The sequence below is a fragment of the Periplaneta americana genome, chromosome 9 (genome assembly GCF_040183065.1).
Source record: "Periplaneta americana isolate PAMFEO1 chromosome 9, P.americana_PAMFEO1_priV1, whole genome shotgun sequence".
NCBI classification, from domain to species: domain Eukaryota; kingdom Metazoa; phylum Arthropoda; class Insecta; order Blattodea; family Blattidae; genus Periplaneta; species Periplaneta americana.
In genome coordinates, this window is record NC_091125.1 from 73,074,384 (window position 1) to 73,098,328 (window position 23,945).

General features: G+C 37.0%; 1 protein-coding gene across 7 annotated transcripts in view; it reads right to left on the bottom strand.

Annotated features, from left to right (window-relative positions):
* Nucleotides 1–23,945, bottom strand: part of LOC138706092 (mitochondrial uncoupling protein 4-like) — a 107,239-nt gene that overhangs the window by 23,609 nt on the left and 59,685 nt on the right. For all 7 annotated transcript variants that reach the window (XR_011333898.1, XM_069835045.1, XM_069835046.1 and 4 more), the window contains one exon: nt 8,874–9,061. Coding sequence is in view for 6 of the 7 variants with exons in the window: in XM_069835045.1 (XP_069691146.1) it covers nt 8,874–9,061 (188 nt within the window). In the remaining variant the exon portion in view is untranslated. The remainder of the gene's footprint in view (nt 1–8,873; nt 9,062–23,945) is intronic.

The window sequence follows — 23,945 nt, forward strand, 5'->3', positions numbered from 1 at the left end:
AATGATTCCTTCCTCCCGAGAATGGTATCCAGACGGAACACTTGTGTTCCAGCAGGACAACCACCCAGTACACACCGCCAATCGTATTCAAAGATGGTTTACGAGGAGGCTTGAAGTCGATCTACTCGAATGTTCTCCAAATTCACCTGATATGAATCTGATTGAAAATATGTGGGTTACATTGAAAAGGATCTTATGTTTTAATTGGGCAGAACCACCAGTCCAAACAGCAGACGAATTGTGGGACAAAGTACTAGATGCGTGGGAGGAGGTGGCCACTGATGTAGACTTATTCCATAATCTTGTGGACTCCATGCCATGCAGAATGAGAGTAGTTGTTGATCCAGGTGGTTTATGGACGAAATGCTAGTCTCTACCACAGGCCTTTTTTTTTTTGTTTTTGTTTATACCTACTGTATATGTTTTCTGCATAATTTTTGTTTATTTATATTTGATGTGCTTCTGATTTTTGAAGAAACAAATAAACTATTAATTTTGTATACAGGCCAGGTCGTGCGTAATAAAAGCCCACGAATGATGGGCTATAATATGTTTGCAAGACTTGCATAACCAAGTTCATTAACAAATTCCACTAACACTTGTCATTAAAAATATATAATAATACAATAAAAAATTAATTCTGCCAGGAAATGAACTTACAGCCTCTGGTTCCAAAATCAGAAACCTTACCTCTACGCTACACCTCGTAGACTTGCTGCATTGTAGACGGATCACTATAAAAAAATCAACTGAAACAGACATCACAATATTGCCTTTGAACGCAATGAGTTTACTCGTGTAAACGTGACTTAAAAACTTTACATTTAAACTACCAAGTGTCAGTTCATTCTTTTTTAACCCAATAAATTATACATTATCCACTAGAGCAGGTATGCCCAGCAACTTACACCAAGGGGCATGATGAACGTATTCTGTACTCCATAGGCTATGAAAGATGTAGAGAGGATAAAGTCAGCAGCGCACACGCTGCAATTTCTTCCAACTTACCAGACAGTAAAAACCATGGAGCATCGATTTTAACAAAGAACTGGGCAGAGTACCAAGTGTATTTGAAAAGTTCGTGGTTTGATACATAGATGGCATTGAAAACGTGTCAACAATGACACCATTGTTAGCAGCCATTTTACATTAGTTGTTAAGCCACTCTGGTAGTTAAAATTTCCAATATGTGAGAGGACAAGGAATCTGATAGCGGTAAGATTATTGTTGCCTCATAACAGTGCTTAAGAAATACATTACCATTCATTAAATTATTTAATAACAATAAATAAAAGATATACCTAGTAACAAAGGAGCAAATATATTAAACTGATAACAATATGTATATAAAAAAATTAAGTAACGATAACAATATAATCTAAGGAAACCCGGGGTTACAAAAACCCAAACCCATAAGATCAAACAACAAGGGCTCCAGAATAATGCCTTCCGAAAATGCAGCTGCCAGGGCAAGTGGTAGATAAAGATAAGCTCACTAACTATGATTCAAGGAGCCACTAATGCACCTGGGGTAATCTAGAAAAATCCCCAAAGAAAGATCACTAAAGGTAGAAAAATTAAATGGAGCCCATATATAAAGCTTGACTTAACTGGATACAGCACAAAGGGTTCCCATGGAACACGCTACAACAAAATGCAAAGTACCAGCTGGATAATACTGTAAAGCCACATGACACAGCATTCCCATATGAAACCAAACTATAGCCTAATGTAATCGCAAATACTGGTTGGGCACACACACCATACAAAGTTCACAATGCACATAAGCAACAATGGCTTACAAGAATCAAACTCACGCGACTGGTCAGATAGTGATAGCACGGCCTTATAGGATTTCCGTGAGCATCCACATGTCAACACTAAGCCAATGCACGTACAGTTGTCTCTCATAGTGACCAAAGCCCCAGGTTTGGCTCTGTATTGCAACTGGTGAGTGCAGTGTACAGTATCTTCGTTTTCTCGTGCCCACGAGAAATAGCAAATACACTATGGTCAGTCACGTGGACTGGATAATGATGGCTGGTGTGGCCTTTCTCTGATAGAAACTTGTAGAGAAGGTTCCAACTAGAATGCATCCGGCTGATTCCGTAAGTTCCAATATGTCTCCACTGACGGTTGCCAGTCGCTTTCTTCTGATGTCCGTCCTCACTGACGGTTCCTGGTCAATTCAATGCCACCCTGTGGAAGACAGGACCGACACCACAGTCGAAGGGAGGTATGATGACAGTTAAGATTTGAAATAGACCAATCAAATAATAAGCCTTCACCCCAAAGCAGCAAAGAAATTAAATCTCGTAATAAGACAATAATAAAATTATTGCCCTCTAGACACGGGTTCCGAACTAAAGGAACAAGTTGCCAAGTAGAAAATGCCCTCTATACTTGAGGTTACTAAACCACATGAACAAAGTTCTATCTTGCGGAAACTTTTACTAATCTGTTAGTGAGGATGTTGAAAATATGCAAGGAGAATAAGAAGTAACAAATAATAATAAAGGCAAAAATAATAACAGAATAAAAGAAAAGAGCAAATAGAACAAGGAAAAAGAAAAGAAAAATTCAAAGAAAAGTGACGTACAACGCCACATAGTTCAAGCACGAAAAATCATAATTTTCTGTTGACTACATTTTGTGTAGTTTAATTTTGAAGTTAGTGCGCCGAAAGATTTGAAAAATTTGGAACAATGAGCTGAATTCAACAGAAATTAAAGAAGACATGGATGCTACACTGGGGGAATCCACTCCAGCGTTTTCCACTGTGAAAAAATGGGAGGCACTATTTAAACTAGGTCGAGAGTGTGGAAGACGACCCCCACAGTGGATGTCCAGTAACAGCAACAAATGAAGAAATCGTAAAAAAAATCCACAAAAATATGCTGTTGAATGACCGTCGACTGAAAGTGCAGGAAATTAGCGAAGTTATGCGTATCTCAACTGAACGGGTGTGTAACATCTTAGTGAATGTCCAAGATCTCGCAAGGTGGGTTCCGCGTTTGTTAACACCAGAACGAAAGCATGTCTGATGTTAAATTTCGAAGGATTGTCTGGCTCGATTCGAGAAACATTCGCCCTACTTTTTTAGGTGGTTTGTGATCACTGATGAAACATGGATTCACTACTAAGTACCAGAGACAAAACAGCAGTTGAAACAATGGAAGCAGTGATTCTCTGCCTCCAAAGAAAGCAAAAACTGTTTAATTGATCGGGAAAGTCATGGCGTTCGTGTTCTGGAATTCTAAGGGATAATCATGATTGACTATTTAGCAAAGGGGAGAACAATAACCAAAGAATATTATTCAAATCTTCTGCAGCAACTGAAAGGGAAAATTTGCGAGAAGAGGGTGGGTATGGCCAAGAAGGAAGTGTTGTTTCATCACGACAATGCATCTCCTCACACATCTGCAATCACGGTTGCTAAACGAATTCCAATTCGAATTGTTGCCATACCACCCCTACTCACCAGATCTTGCCCCTCAGACAACTTTCTTTTCCTCAAAACTCACTTGGCTGGGAAGAAATTTTCGTCAAATGAAGAGGTTATCGCAGCAGCAGAGGGATTGTTTTGCAGACCTCAAGGAATCTGTGTACAAGAAGGTATAGCAGCATTGCAGCATTGGTGGACACAGTGCCGAAGCTAAGGTGTAAATACTGGATAGGCTGAAAAAATCGGCTTACCTTATATCTTTTTAATAGAAAAAGGAGCATCTTCTGTAGACCTCTGAAAACGGAACTAAGGAAGAGACTAGTAAAATGCTTTGTGTGGAGTGTGGCATACATTGACATTATGACGATGTGAAGAGAAGTGAATAGAACCATTTGAAATGTGAATATGGAGAAGAATGGAGCATGTGAAATGAACGGATAGAATAAGAAATGAAGCTGTGTTGGAAAAAGTGGGTGAAGAAAGAATGATGCTGAAACTGATCAGGAAGAGAAAAAGAAATTGGTTGGGTCATTTGCTGAGAAGAAACTGCCTACTGAAGGATGCACTGGAAGGAACTGAACGGGAGAAGAATTCGAGGTAAAAGGATATCAGATGATAGATGACATTAAGATACAGTATATAGATCATATGCGGAGACTAAGAGGAAGGCAGAAAATAGGAAAGATTAGAGAAAGCTGGGTTTGCAGTGAAAGTTATGCCCTTAAGCAGAACACTATGTATGTATATAAATACATCATATCAATTAATTAAAATTATTTCTTTGCAAACACATTCTTATGCATATTATCTATGAAATAAACTACTGTTCTTTTTAAACTTACAAAGTGATAACAAATTTGTCTTACAGCATGGTCCAACCTTCTTGACCTGGAAGTTCAATCATGCTAAGTAATGGAAACTGTGAGCAGTCAAATAAATTTTATTTAAGACGTTAATGCATACTGCCAGAAAATTATAATTATAATTTTTTGTTCTAAGCTTAAACATTATTATGTATAATGTTTTACTCACATATTAAATGATTCGGATTTTGCCAATTAGACTATTAATATTATTAGTAACAACTCTATTCAAGACAATAATAGTAAGCCAATTACGAAGACTATACATAAGAAATGAGCTTTTATGAGACTTCGAGTAGTGCGATGTTTGACACTTTTTTTAAGTCGACATTCAACTGGATTATTGAAAGTTACATACATGGATGTTTCTAGAATGAAATAACTTGCTTATAATTTGACTAAAGTTAAAGCAGAAAAAGTTCTGTCACACTTACAATGGCTATCAAATAATAATATACCTTGCGAGTGGGGACGGGGTGGTAGTGGTAGTGGTAGTAGTTTATTCGCCATATAGATTTTTATAAATCATGGCTTCGTCAACCTTATTTCTAGGTATTAATCTAGTTTCTAATTATACTAATTAAAGGCCTTTTTAATGAATTTATAACAGTGTTACTGCAGGATATCTGCTGATACCAGGTAAGAAGAATTATAACTATAATAATAATAATAATAATAATAATAATAATAATAATAATAATAATAATGGATTTTAGAGAACCTGGAGGTTCATTGCCTTCACATAAGCCTGCAATCGGTCCCTATCGCAAGATTAATCCAGTCCCTACCTAAGCACCTTATTCTTGAACATCCTTACCTCTGTTGCTCTCTCAAAGTCAGAGTTCAAGTTCCACAACCTTATAGAACAACCGGTAATATAACGGTTTTATAAATTCTAACTTTCAGTTTCTTTGAAAGCAGGCTCGATGACAAAAGTTTCTCAACCGAATATTAACAGGCATTTCACATATTTATTCTGCGTTTAATTTCCTCTCGAGTGTCATTTATATCTGTTACTGTTGCTCCAATATATTTGAATTTTTCCACCTCTTGAAGGGATAAATTTCCAATTTTTATATTTCCATTTCTTACAATGTTCTGGTCACAATACATAATTATATACTTTGTCTTTTCGGGATTTCTTCCAAACCTATCTCATTACTTGCTTCAAGTAAAATTCCCGTGTTTTCCCTAATCGTTTGTGGATTTTCTCCTTAACATATTCACGTCATCCTCATAAAGAGACTTCGTGGAATTGCCACGAGAATCGTAAGGTTTACTGCGCACGCGGTATAGACTGTATGAGAAGGAGACGTGCAACAGATGGAAGTATGTCTCTGATGTAAACACTGGCAGTATATTGCGGTTGCAATAAAACCTGTGTCCTGCATTCAAGAAATATAATGAATGATCATTGAAGTAGGATATGTCTAAACATGTAAATACACAATTATTTTGTAGTGAGATATATACTCTCTTAAAATTTAATGTCATATACTCTCATCATCCTTGAATATGTGTATTGCAGTGAAGAGTTACGTACATTTTGAGTGACTGCGAAGTGAACCTCCTCCGATGGTCACTTAAACAGTTTTTAAATTGGGAAAATTTACTTTCGACATCACACGCTGTAATAGGTGCATATTTGAAGAACAGAAAGCCACTACTTTTTAGTACACCAACTTCAGACGTCTTGTCGTGACCTGATAGTACATCATTTATAATACGAAGTTGTAAATAGGCAGAATTTTTAGCAATAATGTTTCTCAACTTTCATTTCACTTTTTCTGAAATTAGTGAATTGTTATTTTGGATAACGATTTGTGATACTTTATCCATTGTATTAAGGGTTCTGAGAGTTGTAGTTTAGACAATTCTAACAGGGTGATGCTTTTGGACACGATTTTAAAACTAGAATCAATGAACAGAATATCTTCCAATAGCTGTTCAGAAGGCAATGATTTTACAGCTGCAACAGCGGAACAGTCTGTGCTATCCAATGCATCAATTACCTCCATTATTTTTCCGTAATGTTCTGCATAATAATTAAAAGCATCCAACCACGTTTCCCAACAGGTCAAGACTAGCTGCGTGGATAAGAGTATTCCTATTCCAGGGGAAATTATTTGGAACAGCAACACTCTCATTGTAGTATGTTTGATTGAATTCTTGCCTGCACTGAACAAATGTTAAGCTTTGATTATTCCAACCACAGTAATGCAAAAACAAGTGCTTACATAGGTATACATTAGCTGTAGCTGCTCTATCTATTTGGACCGGTCACATCTCTTAACATGAACTGCTTATACTACAAGACTGGGAGGTCGCCCACCTCCTCTATACTACCGTACATCGACAACCTGATTGCATGCTGCGTGTGGCAATTCAACGAAGTCTACTCATAAACAAACAGCTGATGTAACCCATTCTATTCCAAACCCTCTCTGTTATCCTTGACTTTCCTAATGGCATACTCTAGAGCAACGTTAAAAAGTAAAGGTGACAGTGCATATCCTTGCTTTAACTCTCAGTGAATTGGGAAAGCATCAGACAGAAACTGGCCTATACGGACTCTGCTGTATGTTTCACTGAGACACATTTTAATTAATCGAACCAGCTTCTTGGGAATACTGAATTCAATAAGAATATTATATAAAACTTCTCTCTTAACCGAGTCATATACCTTTCTGAAATAGTATATAAATAACTGAAGTACTACTGTGCCCTTACACTCCTATTTTTTCTGCAATATCTGTCGACTACAAAAAATCAGATCAACAGTCGATCTACGACGCCTAAAATCACACTGATGGTCGCCAGTAGTTTCATCCACATATGGAGTTAATCTTCTCAAAAGAATATTGGACAACAATTTGTATGACGTCAATAAAAGTGATATTCCTCGAAAGTTACCACAGTTAGTTCCCCCCCCCCCCTTCTTAAAGATAGATACAATTATTGATTCTTTCCAATGTTCTGGTACAATTTCCTTTTCCCAAATAGCATGTATAAGCTTATAAATTTCACTTGATAATGAGTTTCCAGCCTCTTGTATTAATTCTGCTGGAATTTGATCAATACCTGGAGACTTGTACTTTTACAGCTCTCCTATCGCAATTTCGACTTCAGAAACCGTGGGTTCGGGTATAAATGGCTCAGCAGTATGTATTTGAATATCGTCTCGATCATTTCTATTGGCCTATGTACATTTAGTAGTTGCCCAAAATAGTTTTTTCAATCTGTTCTGGATGGAATGAAAGACTGCAAGCAAGTCACCATTTTCATCCTTGATCACGTTTACCCTTGCCTGATATATTTTCTTAATAATAATAATAATAATAATAATAATAATAATAATAATAATAATAATAATGATAATAAATAATAATATTAGTAGTAGAAAAAACCTAAGTTACACGTTTCCCTAGGAGAAAGACACATTGACGGACAAGCGAGAGAACATAATAAAATCGATTTTTTTTACACTGGGCTATATATGATTGTTCGACTTATGAGTTTGTTGGATACATGCCGCATTTTTTTACTAAAGCTAAGCATTTTTTTATAACTCCCTTCCTTCTGCCGCACTTTTAGCAACAAGAGAAGAGAAGCGGCGACAATATTATTATTATTATTATTATTATTATTATTATTATTATTATTATTATTATTATTATTATTTGTGTTTTCCCACTTTTATTGCCAGAAATTAATTCTTATTATTAGTTTTGTATCTGTCGTTCCAAGTTAATAATACTCTTAAAATTGTCTCGGGCATGGGTTCGATTCCCGTTTGAGCTGATTACTTGGTTGGATTTTTCCCGGGGTTTTCCCCAACTGTAAGGCAAATGTCAGGTAATCTATGGCGAAATCTCCGGTCTCATCTCGCCAAATACAATCTCGCTATCACAAATCCCATCGACGATAAATAACTTAGTAGTTGATACAGCGTCGTTAAATAACCATGTAAAAAAAAAAAAGAAAAAAAGAAAAAGGAATAATGAACGATTACCAAATAACGAACATTGAAATCGTTTTACAAAACAGTCTGAGTATAGGCCACATTAAGCTAGATGTAGTTATCGAGAATTACAATGGATAAAGTTTAAGACTTTGAAATGATTTCAACAAATATATTACGGTACTGATTTAGAATTACGTATTAAGAAACACATTTACATTGCATAATAATGGAACTCTCTGCATCAAAATCCACAGTTAATTCCCGATTTACCACGAAAATCGTCTGTAGCTGCATTTAGATTGGCAACAGGCCATGATTGTTTGGCCAAACACCTGCATAGAATTGGAATATATCAGTCCCCTAACTGCCCATTGTGCAACTCAAACCAAGAAATGGATTCGGAACACCTCAAAATCCGTGCTTCAGTGGCTGGCCATGATAATATCTTTGAAAAATATTGGAGTGCAAGAGGTCAAATGACTTTATTGTCAAACGCCTGGCATTAGAAAACAACAACAACATTGCATAATACGTAAATATGTCAGATAGCAGTGCAAGGTTTCTTAAGTTTCTACGCTTTTAGTTTTAATCTTAATCTTACCAGAGAGGATAGCTTCCATCCGACTCTGTTTTCAGTACGTAGGTCCTTAGTTGTTGGTATATTACAATTCGAACACCTGAGTAGACTACATGTCTATATATTGCAGGAGTAAGTCCTCTCCATAGCCTGAAGAAACCTTCCTCTTGTACAATCTCCTTCCCTGTGCCGAATAAACCTTTGTAGGGAGCCTGTTTGGGAAACAACACACAACACATTGAACTTGAAAACAGCCAAAGCTAAAAGAAATAAATGTACGAGGGTTGTTTGAAAAGTTCATAGCCTGACATAAAAAAATTAAACAAGGATTATTCTGAAACAATCTTTATTTCTCAATATAATCCGCCCTGAGATTCACACACTTGGTCCATTGGTGCTGCAATACTGCTATACCCTCCTTGTTTATACACAGATTTTTCGAGATCTCCAAAAAGTCCTCTGCTGCTGCGATAACCTCCTCATTTGACGAAAATTTCTTCCCAGTCAGATGAGTTTTGAGTTTTGGGAAAAGAAAGAAGTCTGACGGTGCGAGATCTGGTGAGTAATGGCTGGTGTGACAATAATTCGAACCGTAGCTCATGTAGTTTAACAATCGCGATTGCAGACGTGTGAGCAGGTGCACTGTCGTGATGAAACAACACTTCTTGGCCATACCCACCCTCTTTCAGTTGCTGCAGGGGATTTGAATAATATTCTCCGGTTTTTGTACTCCCCTTTGCTAAACAGTCAATTATGATTATCGCCTTAGAATCCCTGAACACGGACGCCATGTCTTTCCAGCCAAAAGAACAGCTTTTGCTTTCTTTGGAGGCGAATAATCACTGTTCTTCCATTGTTTTTTTGTATTTTAGTAGGTTATTTTACGACGCTTTATCAACATCTTAGGTTATTTAGCATCTGAATGAGATGAATGTGATAATGCCGGTGAAATGAGTCCGGCGTCCAACACCGAAAGTTACCCAGCATTTGCCCATATTGGGTTTAGGGAAAACCCCGGAAAAAACCTCAACCAGGTAACTTGCCCCGACCGGGAATCGAACCCGGGCCACCTAGTTTCGCAGCCAGACGCGCTAACCGTTACTCCACAGGTGTGCACACTTCCATTGTTAGACTGTTGTTTTGTCTCTGGTATGTAGTAGTGAAGCCAGATTTCATCAGTGGTCACAAACTGCCTAAAAAAATCGGGCGTATTTTTCTCGAATCGAGCCAGATAATCCTTCGAAATTTGACATCTGAAGTGCTTTTGTTCCGGTGTTAACAAACGCGGAACCCATCTTGCGGACCCCTTGGAAATGCCCAAGACGTTGACTAAGATGTTACGCACCCGTTCAGTTAAGATTCGGGGGAGGGGGGGTCCGTCCCCCCTTCACTCCGCAAGTAGCAGCTGCGCGCGCACCCTCCCCTCGTCGCGTTGACCTAATACACCCCCTCTGCCCTTCAGCATGCAGATGCTCCCGGTACCAGCGTTTCGTCTGCCGCGCGCCCTGTCGGACGCGTGTTCGAACCCCGGTGCAACTGTCACAATATATATATATATATATATATATATATATATATATATATATATATACAGGGTGTTTAAAAAATACGGGGCATAATTTCAGGTATGTATTTCCCACATGTAGACAATCAAAATAGTTCATTACAACATGTGTCCGGAAATGCTTTATTTCCGAGTTATGGCCTTCACAACATTGAAATTCACTGGAACGTTTTCCTTTCCGCAGGTCGTTGCCGTCAAAGGAGACATTAAGAGGGCACTCTGACAGTTCATTCCGAGGCGAAGGTTACATTCAGTGTTGTGTAGGCGTTAGACTGTGCGACATGTATTCAAATCAAGAGCTGGCAGAGATACACTTCATGTACGGTAAGGCGGACGGCAATGCTGCGCTGGCTCGTCGTTTGTACCAGGAGAGGTACCCACAGCGACAATGTCCAGATCGGAAGACATTTGTACGTCTCCATTACCGTCTGTGCGAGTATGGAAAATTTAACTCTCCTGGTTTGGGAAGGGGACGACCAAGATCTACAACTCCAGAAGTACAGGAGGAGATTCTGGAGCCTGTGAACATGACTCCTTCTATCAGCACACGAAGGGTAGCGTTGCAAGTCAATGTTCCTCATACGACTGTCTGGAGACTGTTGAAAGAGTATCAATTGTATCCTTATCATTTGCAACGTGTACAGGCCCTGTCACCAGCAGATTACCCTGCACGAGTTAGGTTCTGTCAGTGGTTCTTGCAGCAGTGTGGTGTAAATCCGAACTTTCCTGCCTTAGTATTATTTACAGATGAAGTACAGTTCACATGAGATGGCATAACAAATTTCCACAATCAGCATGTATGGGCGTATGAAAACCCACGTGCAACTGTTCCATCTCATCACCAGGTGCGGTTCTCCCTCAACATGTGGGCCGGTATCACTGGTGATCGATTAGTTGGACCCCTTGTATTTGTAAACAGACTTATGGGGCAGGCGTACACAAACTTCCTGGAAAACACCATACCTCATGTTTTAGAAGACACTCCACTGATCAATCGTCAACACATTCACTTCTTGCATGATGGCGCTCCTGCACACTTCAGTATTACGGCTCGCCGGTACTTGGATCGAAGGTTTCCTGATCGATGGATAGGTAGAGGTGGCCCAATTGCTTGGCCTCCACGCTCACCTGATCTGAACCCTCTCGATTTCTACTTGTGGGGCCATTTAAAATCATTGGTTTATTCGTCTCCGGTGCCTGATTTGGAATCCCTTCGGAATCGAATTGTGGCATGTTCTGAGGACATACGCAATACTCCTGGAGTTTGGGATCGTGTTCGCAGATCAATGAGACATCGATGTGAGGTGTGTATTCAAGCAGAAAGTGGACATTTTGAACATCTTCTGTAATGACGTCGACCTGCAGAAAGAAAAGCGTTCCGGTGAATTTCAATGTTGTGAAGGCCATAACTCGGAAATGAAGCTTTTCCGAACACATGTTTTAATGAACTATTTTGATTGTCTACATGTGGGAAATACATACCTGAAATTATGCCCCGTATTTTTGAAATACCCTGTATATATTTACGATTTCTTCACTTGTTGCTGTTACTGGACGTCCACTATGGAGGTCGTCTTCCACACCCTCTCTAGGCTACCATGTTTAAATAGTGCCGCTTATTTTTTCACAGTCTAAAACGCTGGAGCGGATTCCTCAGTGTAGCATCCATGTCTGCTTTAATTTCTGTTGGACTCATTCCCTTTTTAACGAAATAGTTAATGACAGCATGAAGCGAATCTGCGAATCTGTTCGGCACATTAACTTCAAAATTAAACTACACCAAAATGTAGTCAACAGAAAATTATAATTTTTCGTGCTTGAACTAATGTAAAATGGCTGCTAACATCGGCGGCATTGTTAACACGTTTTCAATGTTATCTATGTATCAAGCCACGAACTTCGCAAACGCAGCTCGTACTGTATATTCTTCCCTAAAATTATTGAAGTCACATACAGTTGTGTGTGACTGATTCTTAACACTTTATAACTATATGTGTTTATACTGTATAGACTATGTAATATGCATAGGTATGAAACTTGTGACTTTTATTGATTCTACTAGTTTGGCAGTGTGAAGAATTTTATTTCTGATGTGGGAGCACTGTAAGACGAAATTCATTACGCCGATGATGTTGGATGATAACTATCAGAGTTTAACTTCGACGTGGGCGGGATATATTAGCTAAATTGTAAAGCCTTGAAAAAATTCTCTAAGTCACTTAGGCCTTCGAGTACAATGTTGCTGCATGGTGCCTTGTTGAAATTATGTTCCGCGTATTACCATATGTTTTAATCTAAAATACCTACATTGTATCCGGTTTAAAACACCAATAAAAGAAAGGTTATAACTGAAAATGTATACAACGAACAGAAATAATCTACCGAGTTTTGGTAGTGCAGTTGGTTTATTTTTCCATGGAAACTATAGTACATCATTATTACATAAATTGCAAAAGATTCACTACTAAACCTCGGTAGATTTATTTCTGTTTGTCATATACATTTTCAGTTATAATCACTTTTTTATTGTTGTTTTAAGCTGGACACGGTGTATTGTCCATGTAAGTAAGTAAATAATAATAATAATAATAATAATAATAATAATAATAATAATAATAATAATAATCTTCATTAGCCAAAAAAGTACCGTACATAAATGTCACAGTCTTCCCGTTGGGTCAGAAGTGTTGGCAAAAAAACGTGCACGAAATAATACTTTCCCGAATTCCTGTTCGCTTCTAGGGGAAATGTTAGAGATTTTGTTAGCTGCTGTCATTAAATCTTGGTTGAAGACTTACGAAGGCACCACTGATGTGAAAGTAATTTTCCAAAAGTTACAGTGAATTCTTTCATAGTTTCATCCTCGTCCTCGGTGATCGAATGGTTGCCACTCTTGTCAATAAATTTCAGATTAACGAGTTCAAACCTGTGCGAGGGTAGTGGATTTTTCTTCACTGCAAGATTTGAGTTATACTCGGTTCTGACTACAACGATCCATCTTTCAATGAGCTGCCTTGGTCTTTTCGTCTTCATAGTTTATATTAGGCCTATAGAATTTCTTTACTAGAAATCCATCTTTCATCTCAAGCACAATACTTTTTCAACAAATTCGATGTTTAGTTTCTCGTTATGTGGAGTATAAAGAGAAATTTATAGGACTGTGCAAATATCAATTTCCTGATTCTAAGAGAAATGCACATTTTCAGCTTTCCTGTTACCGAAAAATTATTTTCTAAATGTCGTCTCTCAGCCTAGGTACAAATTATTTCATCTTATGTATTAGATGGTTTTTGTTCATGTTCAGTGTCTGTGAGTCAATCCCCCTGTGAGGTACTGAAACAATAGTTTTTCTAAAATATTAATACGTTTTTATTTGGGTACATATATCTTAATGTCGACTGTCTGGAGGTTCACGGGTTCGAAACCCGCCTCAGGCATGAACGGGTGTCCTTACTTCATATTCTGCCATCTTTGTCTCTGAGGAGGGGCTCCAATGCTCCGCTGACTATAAACATATAAGAATTTTTATTTTCCTGTAAAAATTATACTTTTATGTAGAAGAAGTCGCAAACGTCCTCCCAGTGCCCATTTTCGCTTCTCGTTACAAATAATTAAAAATCCATGCTGGGTTGGTCTGATGTACAGAATGTAACTAAATTCAGTACCCAAACTTCTAGGGATGATAGAAGAGACCAAAACAAACATTTTTTTTGTTAAATGACCATGGGTTTGAAACTAATTATTGAATGACAAAAGCAGAAACTATACTGTACTCTACAGAATAAAGATATCACAGTTGTAACGTTACTTATGACACTCAAGCTTCAAAACCATTTCAATTTGTAATCTTTTACAAAATCTGTTCAAAATTGCGACCTCCTGCTTCAATACAAACTCTGCCTCGACGTGTCATTGCCTCTCGTACACGTTCAAAGACTTCAGGTATGTGCTGTAGAGAGTCGGCAGCTGCAAGCACCCGAGCGATGAGCTCGTCCTATAATTCAATTGGAGTCTCGTACACCAGGCTCTTCAAGTACTCCCACACACGAACGTCAAGTGGAGTGAGATCGGGAGAACGAGCAGGTCATTCAATAGTCCTCCGCGGCCATTCCACTGCTCACTGAATCTGCAGTTCAAATGCACCATAAACTAAGTGCGCATCTGTTAATTAAGCCCAAGTGAACTGTACCATCTCTCTACCCTCAAGGAACAATAACGTACTACGTGATCACAGCACAAACATTGCACTCTGACGTCATGGCGTCATATTGATGGTTTTGAAGCATGCGTATCATAAGTAACGTTACAGCTGTAGTTCCTATTCCTTACAGTATAGTAGAGTTTCTGGTTTTGTCATTCAATAATTAGTTTCAGACCCATGTTCATTTAACAAAAAAAGTTTGTTTTGGTCTCTTCTATCGACCCTAGAAGTTTGGGTATTGAATTTAGTTACAGTCTGTATTACAGCCTGTATAACTACTTTAACTCCTTTGATTCGTCACCAGCTACCTTTATATGTAAGAGCGAATATTAATAATTAGGCCTATATTGCATTTCGTTTCCCATAAACGGTTTGCTTTTATAGTATCGCTGGTTACTTAACAAATAAATAATGTAGACTACATAGAGCGTCCTTATAAACAACTGACTTTTTCAATACCACTATCAATTTTAAACGCCGATTTTCATAAAGAGATCAATTATATAATATAAGAATAGCTATATCAATTTTATATGCCGATTTTCATAAAGAAATCAATTATATAACATACGAATAGCTATATCATGTGAATTTGTACTATATTAAACTTTACAGTTCAGAAATGAGAGCCAGGTACTTTACATTTCGGGATTACAGAATGCCTTCTCAGTGAAGTCCTGAAAACAAAAGTTCTTCAGGAAGATAAACTAAAAACGGGAATATTATCGGTACTTCATAATAGTCTACAATGAGTTGTTGCGAAATACCCTATGTATTAAAGGACTTGTTTTGATATCATTTTTTTAATGATCGATTATAAGAAATATATTGATTTACCCTTACACTTCCATTTCATATGAGTCTATCATTATAGCCTATCTCTTAACATATATTACGAATATCATATCTGAGGCCATATGCGTAAACTAAGAGGAAGTCGGAAAAAGGGACGATTGAAGATCGCTGGTTTGCAGTGAAAGACCTGCCCTTGGGCAGAAAACAATGAATGAATATTTGAGACCTATATTTTAGAAGTTTTGTGTTTTTGCGAGGAACCCATGATTCATTTTAATACTAATTTTAGAAACTGGCACTACATTACAAAACTTCAGCTGCATGTTCCAGTTTTATTTCTAAGTTATTTTAATGACAAAAATGTAGTAACGTTTATGTCACTTCAAATCTTGGTGCCTGTGATATTATATAACTCATCTTCCATACTCAAACTATCGCTGTTCGAGGATTTATCATCTAAAACAATCTTAGTTCTCGTAGAATTTTTTTCTAGGAGGACTAATATTAGGTTTACTTCTATAAATCTTTTGGGACCGTACTTAAAGGTGAAAAATTCTGTGGTTTTGTGGTTTATCTTCTGCGAAGAGAAGTGAAGCTGAGGGTCTGCATCATATATATCACCTCTAAGAATTCTGTGCCTGATTCAAAGGGTTCCAAGCGAAGTTAACCTCCCTTCCACATTTACTTAAATATTCAATTCCTGTACCATTTCATCCTTGCCTTCGGTAGTCAATTGATTACGATATTCATAATTAGATATGAGGTTCTTGCCCAATGGCGATGACTGTTTAAAGAATTTATTTGGAAGAGAAGTATAGTTGAGGTACCGTATTATACGTACGATGTAAAAAAAACTCTTTCCCTGAATGAGACGATTTGAGGCAATATTTTACGCCCATTATTTCTCCACGTTAATATTAAACTACTGTATAATATTCACCCTAACCTATCTTCTTAGATAATGAATTTTTGTCATAAGGCTTTCTCCTACCTAAAAAATTGAATTATTTATGTTGTCAGACTAACATAGTCCAGAAGATCTTGTCAACTAATCCGAAACTGTTAGTGAACAATCAGTCATCTTTAAGAAATCATTTTCCAGAGCAAGATATTCACATTTAGGGAATTAACTGGTCGTATGGTCTTTATATAACATCCTTGCGGTTTGGAACAACAAAATACGGACATCATGGAAATAACATCTATTCCTTTTCTAGGAAGCTAAATCTTCATTCCCTGGCCGAAGATCGAATCTAAAATGCTACCATTGAAAACTATATAGAAGCCACAGGCGTAGTTCAGTCGGCAGTCACGTTTGCCTGTTGATCCGGAGCTGCAGTTGGATGTGGGTTCGATTCCCGCTTGGACTGGTTACTTCGTTAAGTTTTTCCGAGATTTTCCTCACCCGTAAGGCGAATACCAGGTAATCTATGGCAAATCTTCGGCCTCATTTTACTAAATGTCATTTCGCTGTCACCAATTAGCCTACATCGACGCTAAATAACCTAATAGTTGATAAAGTGTCGTTAAAAAGCGGGAAGAAGGTAACGTCTTGGAATAAGACCGGCATCTTACCAACATTTTTAACACCATTCACGCTAATATGGGGAAATTCGTCTTATAATTTTCATACGGTCCTGAAACAACGAATGATAAACACGGAATTATTCAGCTGTGTGAGTCATCTCTATCACTGGTTTCCTTCTTTTATAGCTATAATCCCTGCACTCACACTTCTCAAACATAACCAGGCAGGGCCGATTCTTAGACGCCTGCATGCTAGATATAATTGGCCTCCCTAAACAATGCACATCGCGAGTACATTCACCACTTAACCCAACCCATGGAAGCCTATTAGTATGTGTTTGTGATAGAGCCATGTAATTGACAAAGAAAAATCCTTTTGTGACAGAGCCATGTAAATGACAATTGACATACAATATTTATTTGACGTTTATAAACATATAAAATGTAAAAAATGTACCGGTATTAAACAGAAGCAATTGTTAATTGGTACATTAAAACATCGCTCTTCTTACTTTCTTATTTGCCAGTTCATCAATAGCCTAACATATTTTGATGCCTAATTTTTCACACAACTCATTTTCTGTAGCTAACAAACGTAAATCATTAAACCTTTTTGAGTCATTGTTGTTCTTAATAAGTTTGAGTTTTAAAAACCTCCTTTCACCTGAGGCTACACTTACAGGTAATGTGAGAGAAATTCTCAAATCTACAAACAGATTAGGAAATGATGACGTCAAGTTATTTTGTGCAATGTAGACCAAGTTTTTAATGGATCAGTTTCTGAAACGCCATCGTTGCCATTGCTCAAACTTTTGAATGTTATCAGCTTATTGAAGAGTTCAGGACCATCAACATCTTTAAGATTTACACTTCCTTTATTAATTTAAAGAGAAACATCTAAATCAGAATAACATTTTAAAATTTCATCCTCTGTTATTTCTTTGAATTCACAAAGAAATTTAAATATATTACAATCATTCAGATTTTCGAATCTTTCCTTAATGGAATTTAATGCAGTGTCAACAATTATTAGATAAAATTATTGTATTCTAAACAATTATTTTGGATCTTTTATTTCTTCGTCGGGGCTTTCATAATCAAAATGGCGAACTTCAGTTCTGCTCCTTACAACTGGAAATTCGGATACTACATTAACTTCTTTGGCTAAAACTTCTGCATGACTAATATAATGTGTTAAATGCTTCATTATATCTTAGAAATTTAACAAACTCGCTCAAAACTTTAATTTAAGAGATTCATTTATGTTGGATTGAGGGCACTGCAACATTTTGCTTACGACATCAATTTCGACAGAATATCGTTCCATATAACAATTGAGCAAATGAACTTGAAAGATGCAACCTTATCTAACAAACACTGAGCTGTGTGTTTTGTTTTCATGTCTCTGGAATTATCAACTATTAAGTCATTTAAACTTTTCGAGTCTTCATTTAATTGCATTCTGAGAGGTCGCACTGCTTTTATTCTACTCTCCTATTTTGTATCACTTACAGATTTTAAAGTTAAACTGGTCATATTGTTCTTCAGTATATCTCCCCTATAAAGGGATGCAGAGAAAAGTGTATTTCTTGGATAATGTTAAAAAAATGAACTGTTTCTAATGTTACTTCGACAGCATCGTTTACAACTAGATTCAAACTAGGGCACAAAAATGCTGTAAGATTGATATTCTTAATTTTGTTCTGAAGGCCATTGTGTTTACCACTCATATTTTCCCTATTATCGTGCCCTTGTCCACGCATATTTTGAATATCTAACTCATAATTTGGCAAGAGTTCGCTTACGAGATAATTGCATAAACCTTCCCTGAAGTGTCTGAAACAGGATAAAATCCAAAAAATAAATCTCGAATTGCAACATTAGAAATGCCAGTATTTACAATTCTTAGCTAATACAAATGATATTTATTCAGTGAGACTGGCATCTGGCGTGCAGTCGAAAATTACAGAAAAATATTTTGCCTTTCTTAAAAATTCCTTAATTTTTAATTTAATACCACTTCCTAAAACAGATATAATTTCATTTTCAAAAGCATGGCCTAAGTAAAGAGACATACGACTTTTAGCAGTTTGAGAATGAGTTATGTCATTGACATGCTGTGAAACAATGTGATCAAATTTCGCTAACATTTCTATAGCCTTTAAAAAATGTCCATTATTTGTTTCATATAATTTATCATTTGTACATCTGAAAGCTAAACACTGCTCTGCTGCCCTGCTAAGAACTGTACAATAGCAATAATTCTTTCAATCATCGCCATCTTATTTTTCAGATTCAAAATACCGATGTTGTTCTTTGTCAGTTGTAGGTCTACAATTATTGTAAAGGCGTGTTTTTAATTCATACCACTTTTTACAGTTTTGCTTATGTTCTGCACCCGTTTCATGCCGTGACAAATGAGTGGCTATTTCGCCAATCTGAAAACTCCTTACTATCTGTTAATTTGTTTTTCTTCGAAGCAAACAGTTCGCAACAAAAACAAAACACACTATTGAATTGAAATTTATTGACAAGCGTGGCAACCATTCGATCACCGAGGACGAGGATGAAACCATGAAAGAATTCACTGTAACTTTTGGAAAATTACTTTCACATCAGTGGTGGCCTCGTAAGTCTTCAACCAAGATTTAATGACAGCAGCTAACAAAATCTCTAACATTTCCCCTAGAAGCGAACAGGAATTCCGGAAATCATTATTTCGTGCACTTTTTTTTGCCAACACTTCTGTCTGACCCAACGGGAAATCCGCTCCTGCGTCACAGGGAATCCCGTCACAATGTAATCACTGCCCGTATCTGTGAAGTAATAAAACAATTATCTCTACACGATAGGAAACTTGCGACTTTTCTTTGGGGAAAGTATTAATTCAGCCAAGATATGAACATCGGCCTAAATTTGGACACTTTTTCAGATAATTAACCGTTCTTTTTTCGCCAAAGCAGATGTTACAGTAGTAATAACTGCAGATTTGTGTATTTTAAAGCAATGCGTCATTGTAATAATATCACGATTCTTCTATAATGTTTATGAATTAGAACGATGCATTAGTTTACAAACTAATTATACATTTGGCCTTGCTAAGATCTGAACTTAGAGTCCTAATAGCAATTAGCCTAATGGTTGAAGGATCACATTTTCATAGTGGATACCTTGCTTTATAGTTTCCACCGCCAATACTTCAATATCTACCTTGCAGTAGATGTTGAAAGTGTCGTCTTCCGCTCGTTTATAAGCTTTATATCGCGAGAATATGTTGTCAGTTACTCGTATAAGCTCATCAACCGAAATTATTCTTCTTTTCATGCTCAATATTAGCTTGGAGTTCGTGAATTCGTACGAAACACTTTGTCTTAACTACGCCATAAATAAATTAAGTAATGGAGGAGAAAAAAAGGAAAAAGGAAAAACATAAAAAATAAACAAATCAAGATACGAAGGAAAAATGAAAAATTAGGAAGACGTACAGAAATCATAAAATGTTACAAGAATTTAAAAATGAAAAAAGAAGAAGAAATAGAGCAATCAAGAAATGGAAAAAAGAAAGAAAACATAAAAAGAAGAAATAGAGAAATCAAGAAATACAACAAGAAAGGGGCAATTAAAAATGGAAATAGAGCAATCAAGAAACGGAGACGGAAAGAAAAGACCAAAAAAAAAGTCCAATAGAAGATCAAAAGGGTCACAATGGGGCATTAAAGAGCACATATAACACAAACAATAAAAACAAAAAGAGAGAAAGAGGAAATAATAATGATGATGATGATAATAATAATAATAATCATCATCATCATCCTTCACGAATTAGGCCTCTGTAGACCTGTTTCGGCCCCATCTAACAGTCTTCTTAACGGTCTTCCTGGTCGACGGATGATAATAATAATAATAATAATAATATACAGGGTGTTTCAGGAGGAATAGTAAATATTTTAGGGGGTGATAGTATGAGTAAAAAAAGTTCTTACATGTGTACAGAGATACAGCTGTTAGAATGTAACCCAAGTAGGTGTTAAGCAAAGGTAAATGATTACGTTCAAAGTTGATTTTCATAAATTCCACCACCGACTTCAATGCACTTTCGACTTCTCTTGACAACACCACGTGTAGCTCTTCTGAGGTCGTCTTAGGTTCTTTTATGAGGGCAGGATTATTCATAATCCGAACGATTAAATCGGCTCTTGTGTTTACTTTTTCTTTGTAGACTTCGCCTTTTAATCATCTCCACAGGCAAAATCTAAAAGGGTAAGGTCCGGGGACCTTGGTGGGCAAGAAACGTGACCATATCTGCCGATCCATCTTCCAGGGAATGATAGGTTTAGATGATGTATCACCTGACGACTAGAATGTGCAGGGGCTCCGACATGCTGGAAGTTCGTTTTGAAGAAAGTCTAGATAACGGGGCCCTGTAAGACGATACGATAACACAACAGACCCAAGCAACTAATTGTCTATCTACCACACCACACATTTACAGAGAAAATGTGTCTCCACAATGGCATGTGAGTTTTCTTCGGATCACTGATCACGGATCACAGTGTTATTGATACCGTCACGAGTGAAAGTGGCTTGATCACTGAAGAGTAGGAATGGGATTACTCGGCGATTTACAAGTAGCCAATGACAAAATTCCAATCGTTTACCTTCATCTCTTGCTATAAATGATAAGGATAGAACCCGTGCATACATAATGTCCGCCATACTCTTGTATGTGGAACACCAATACGTGCAGAAATTCTGCGTGTGCTTGATGCAGGACTACGTTCTACCAACTGAATAATGTCTTCTACTTCAGCCACATTCTGTTAATTTACAGGTTCAGATGAAATATGACTGCTAGGCACTGCATCAGTCTCACGCAGTTTGAAAACACGAGTAAACGCTCTTGAATCTGGAACTCTGCGGTTAGGTAATCGTATGCCGTATTCTCTACAAGTAGCAACAGCGTTTCCATTACAAAACCTGTACACAAATACTATATCGACAAACTCAGCATTTGTAAATACGTACGCCATGGTTAAACGATACAGTAGAATTGGCCAACAAATCACACAGTTGAAAAATTCAATTATGTAAACTAAAGCACAACTTTGCAACTTGACCTCCAAAACAAAAATGACAATCGATAAATAAGCCCATAGCAACCGGAGTAGCAACATACGAAACGGAAGTGCATTGAACGTAATCATTTGCCTTTACTTAACACTTTCTTGGGTTACAATAAAACAGTTGTATCTCTGTACCCAATAAAAATTGGACACATGTTTATATGAACTTTTTTACTCAGAACAGTCCATACTATCATCCCCTAAAATATTTACTACTCCTCCTGAAACGCCCTGTATTACATGTTAAGGGTAAAACTGATACCATGACCGATAAGCTAGTTATTAAATGAAGAGTACAGGGGAAATCCTGATAAGTCACGTTTCACTGTTTTTACAGGAAAACAAGTTAAAGGGTTCTATTGTCTTTGGGTTATCATTTTTTTTAATTTCTTTGGACTAATGAGGTCGTTATTCTGTACAGTTAAATATACAAATCTACACTACCTGAGCTATTACGTGACATCTAAAACAGAAAATTAATAATTATGGTCTTATCAAGTTCTTTTTCCCTGTGATCTTCATAGTATTATGGCTTAAGTAGAGCGTTTAGAATAGAAAGTGTGGTAACTCGACAATGATCTAATGGGACTTTTAAACCCCCTAATGTCGCCATGGCAACTGAGCGAAACATTGGCGTGGCGATCGTTCTAAGACTCCAGTTTTTCTCTTAATACTGTGGACAGAGCAGGTAGAACTCGTTCTGCTATGGAATTAAGGAGATATTTCTTGTGGAGTTCGGGTGATTTTTATTGAGCCGTTTATGTGAGCGAGTAGTATAAGCCTGATTGTTTTGTTCTTGATGTAAATCCGATTATATAATCTGTAAGGAAGAGACGTTTCTTTTATCCACCCAAAGACTAGACTATTTTTCATAAGTGGTGTAGAGCAATTCCACGAAGACAGAAAACTGTATGCTCGTTCTAATATCTGTGATATCCATTTTTCTGAGGTTTTGATTGTAAGCGCCGATAAATTTATTAATGCCGATAAAGAGGTAGGACTTCCACGCAAGAACTGGCGACCAAGACCGTATGCCATAACACATATTTTCCCAAACTTGTCTAGATATCTTAAAAAAAAGAAAAGAAGAGAAAATATCCAACCAAGAGGACATTAATCCTTTCTCATAAAAATGTACCCTTACCAAATACCATCTGGCTATGACCAATTCCATTGACGCTAAATAATCCAGTAGTTGATACAGCATCGTTAAATATCCGAGTAAAAAAATAATTGGATGTGACACCCGAAAATCAGAAGAACACCTTAGCTAATCTTGCGCTTGTGTGCATTTATGTGCCATTACTCCACACATGAATGCCCAAAATTATGTCTAGTTACATTGACCGTAGGCCTAACTCTTTCCAGCGAATGAACCCCAGACCCGCATTTCAGATGTTTAGTGAGAGTTTTTCAAAATCAATACATTTTTTAGAGTCATAAACTGTGATGTGTTCGAGGGAAGTTAAAATACAAAAGAATTTACAAGGTGAATGAACGACCCTGCAGATACGCTGAACTCCTTGCCCTGTACTGTACAAAGGATCCTAGCATTACATAATTTTAGAAAATATATTACACGTAATTGGCAATAAAAAGAACACGTTTGCCTAAGAAAGAACCCTTGAATTATTTAGAATGACAATTCAGAGCACTCACGAAATATATTAATTCTTGTGAGATAGCAGATTTAAATATATTCCGACAGAAAAAATTTAACCAGGATCCTTTAGAGCAACATTTTGAAATTATAAAATGATTATCTTGTGATGACTTTCTACATCTGAACATTTTTCATTCTATGTGCCGGTTAAAAAATGTGCTGTATTCAAGTGCTAATTGTGAACTCCTAATTGAATCCAAGTACCTAGCTTCTACTTCATTAA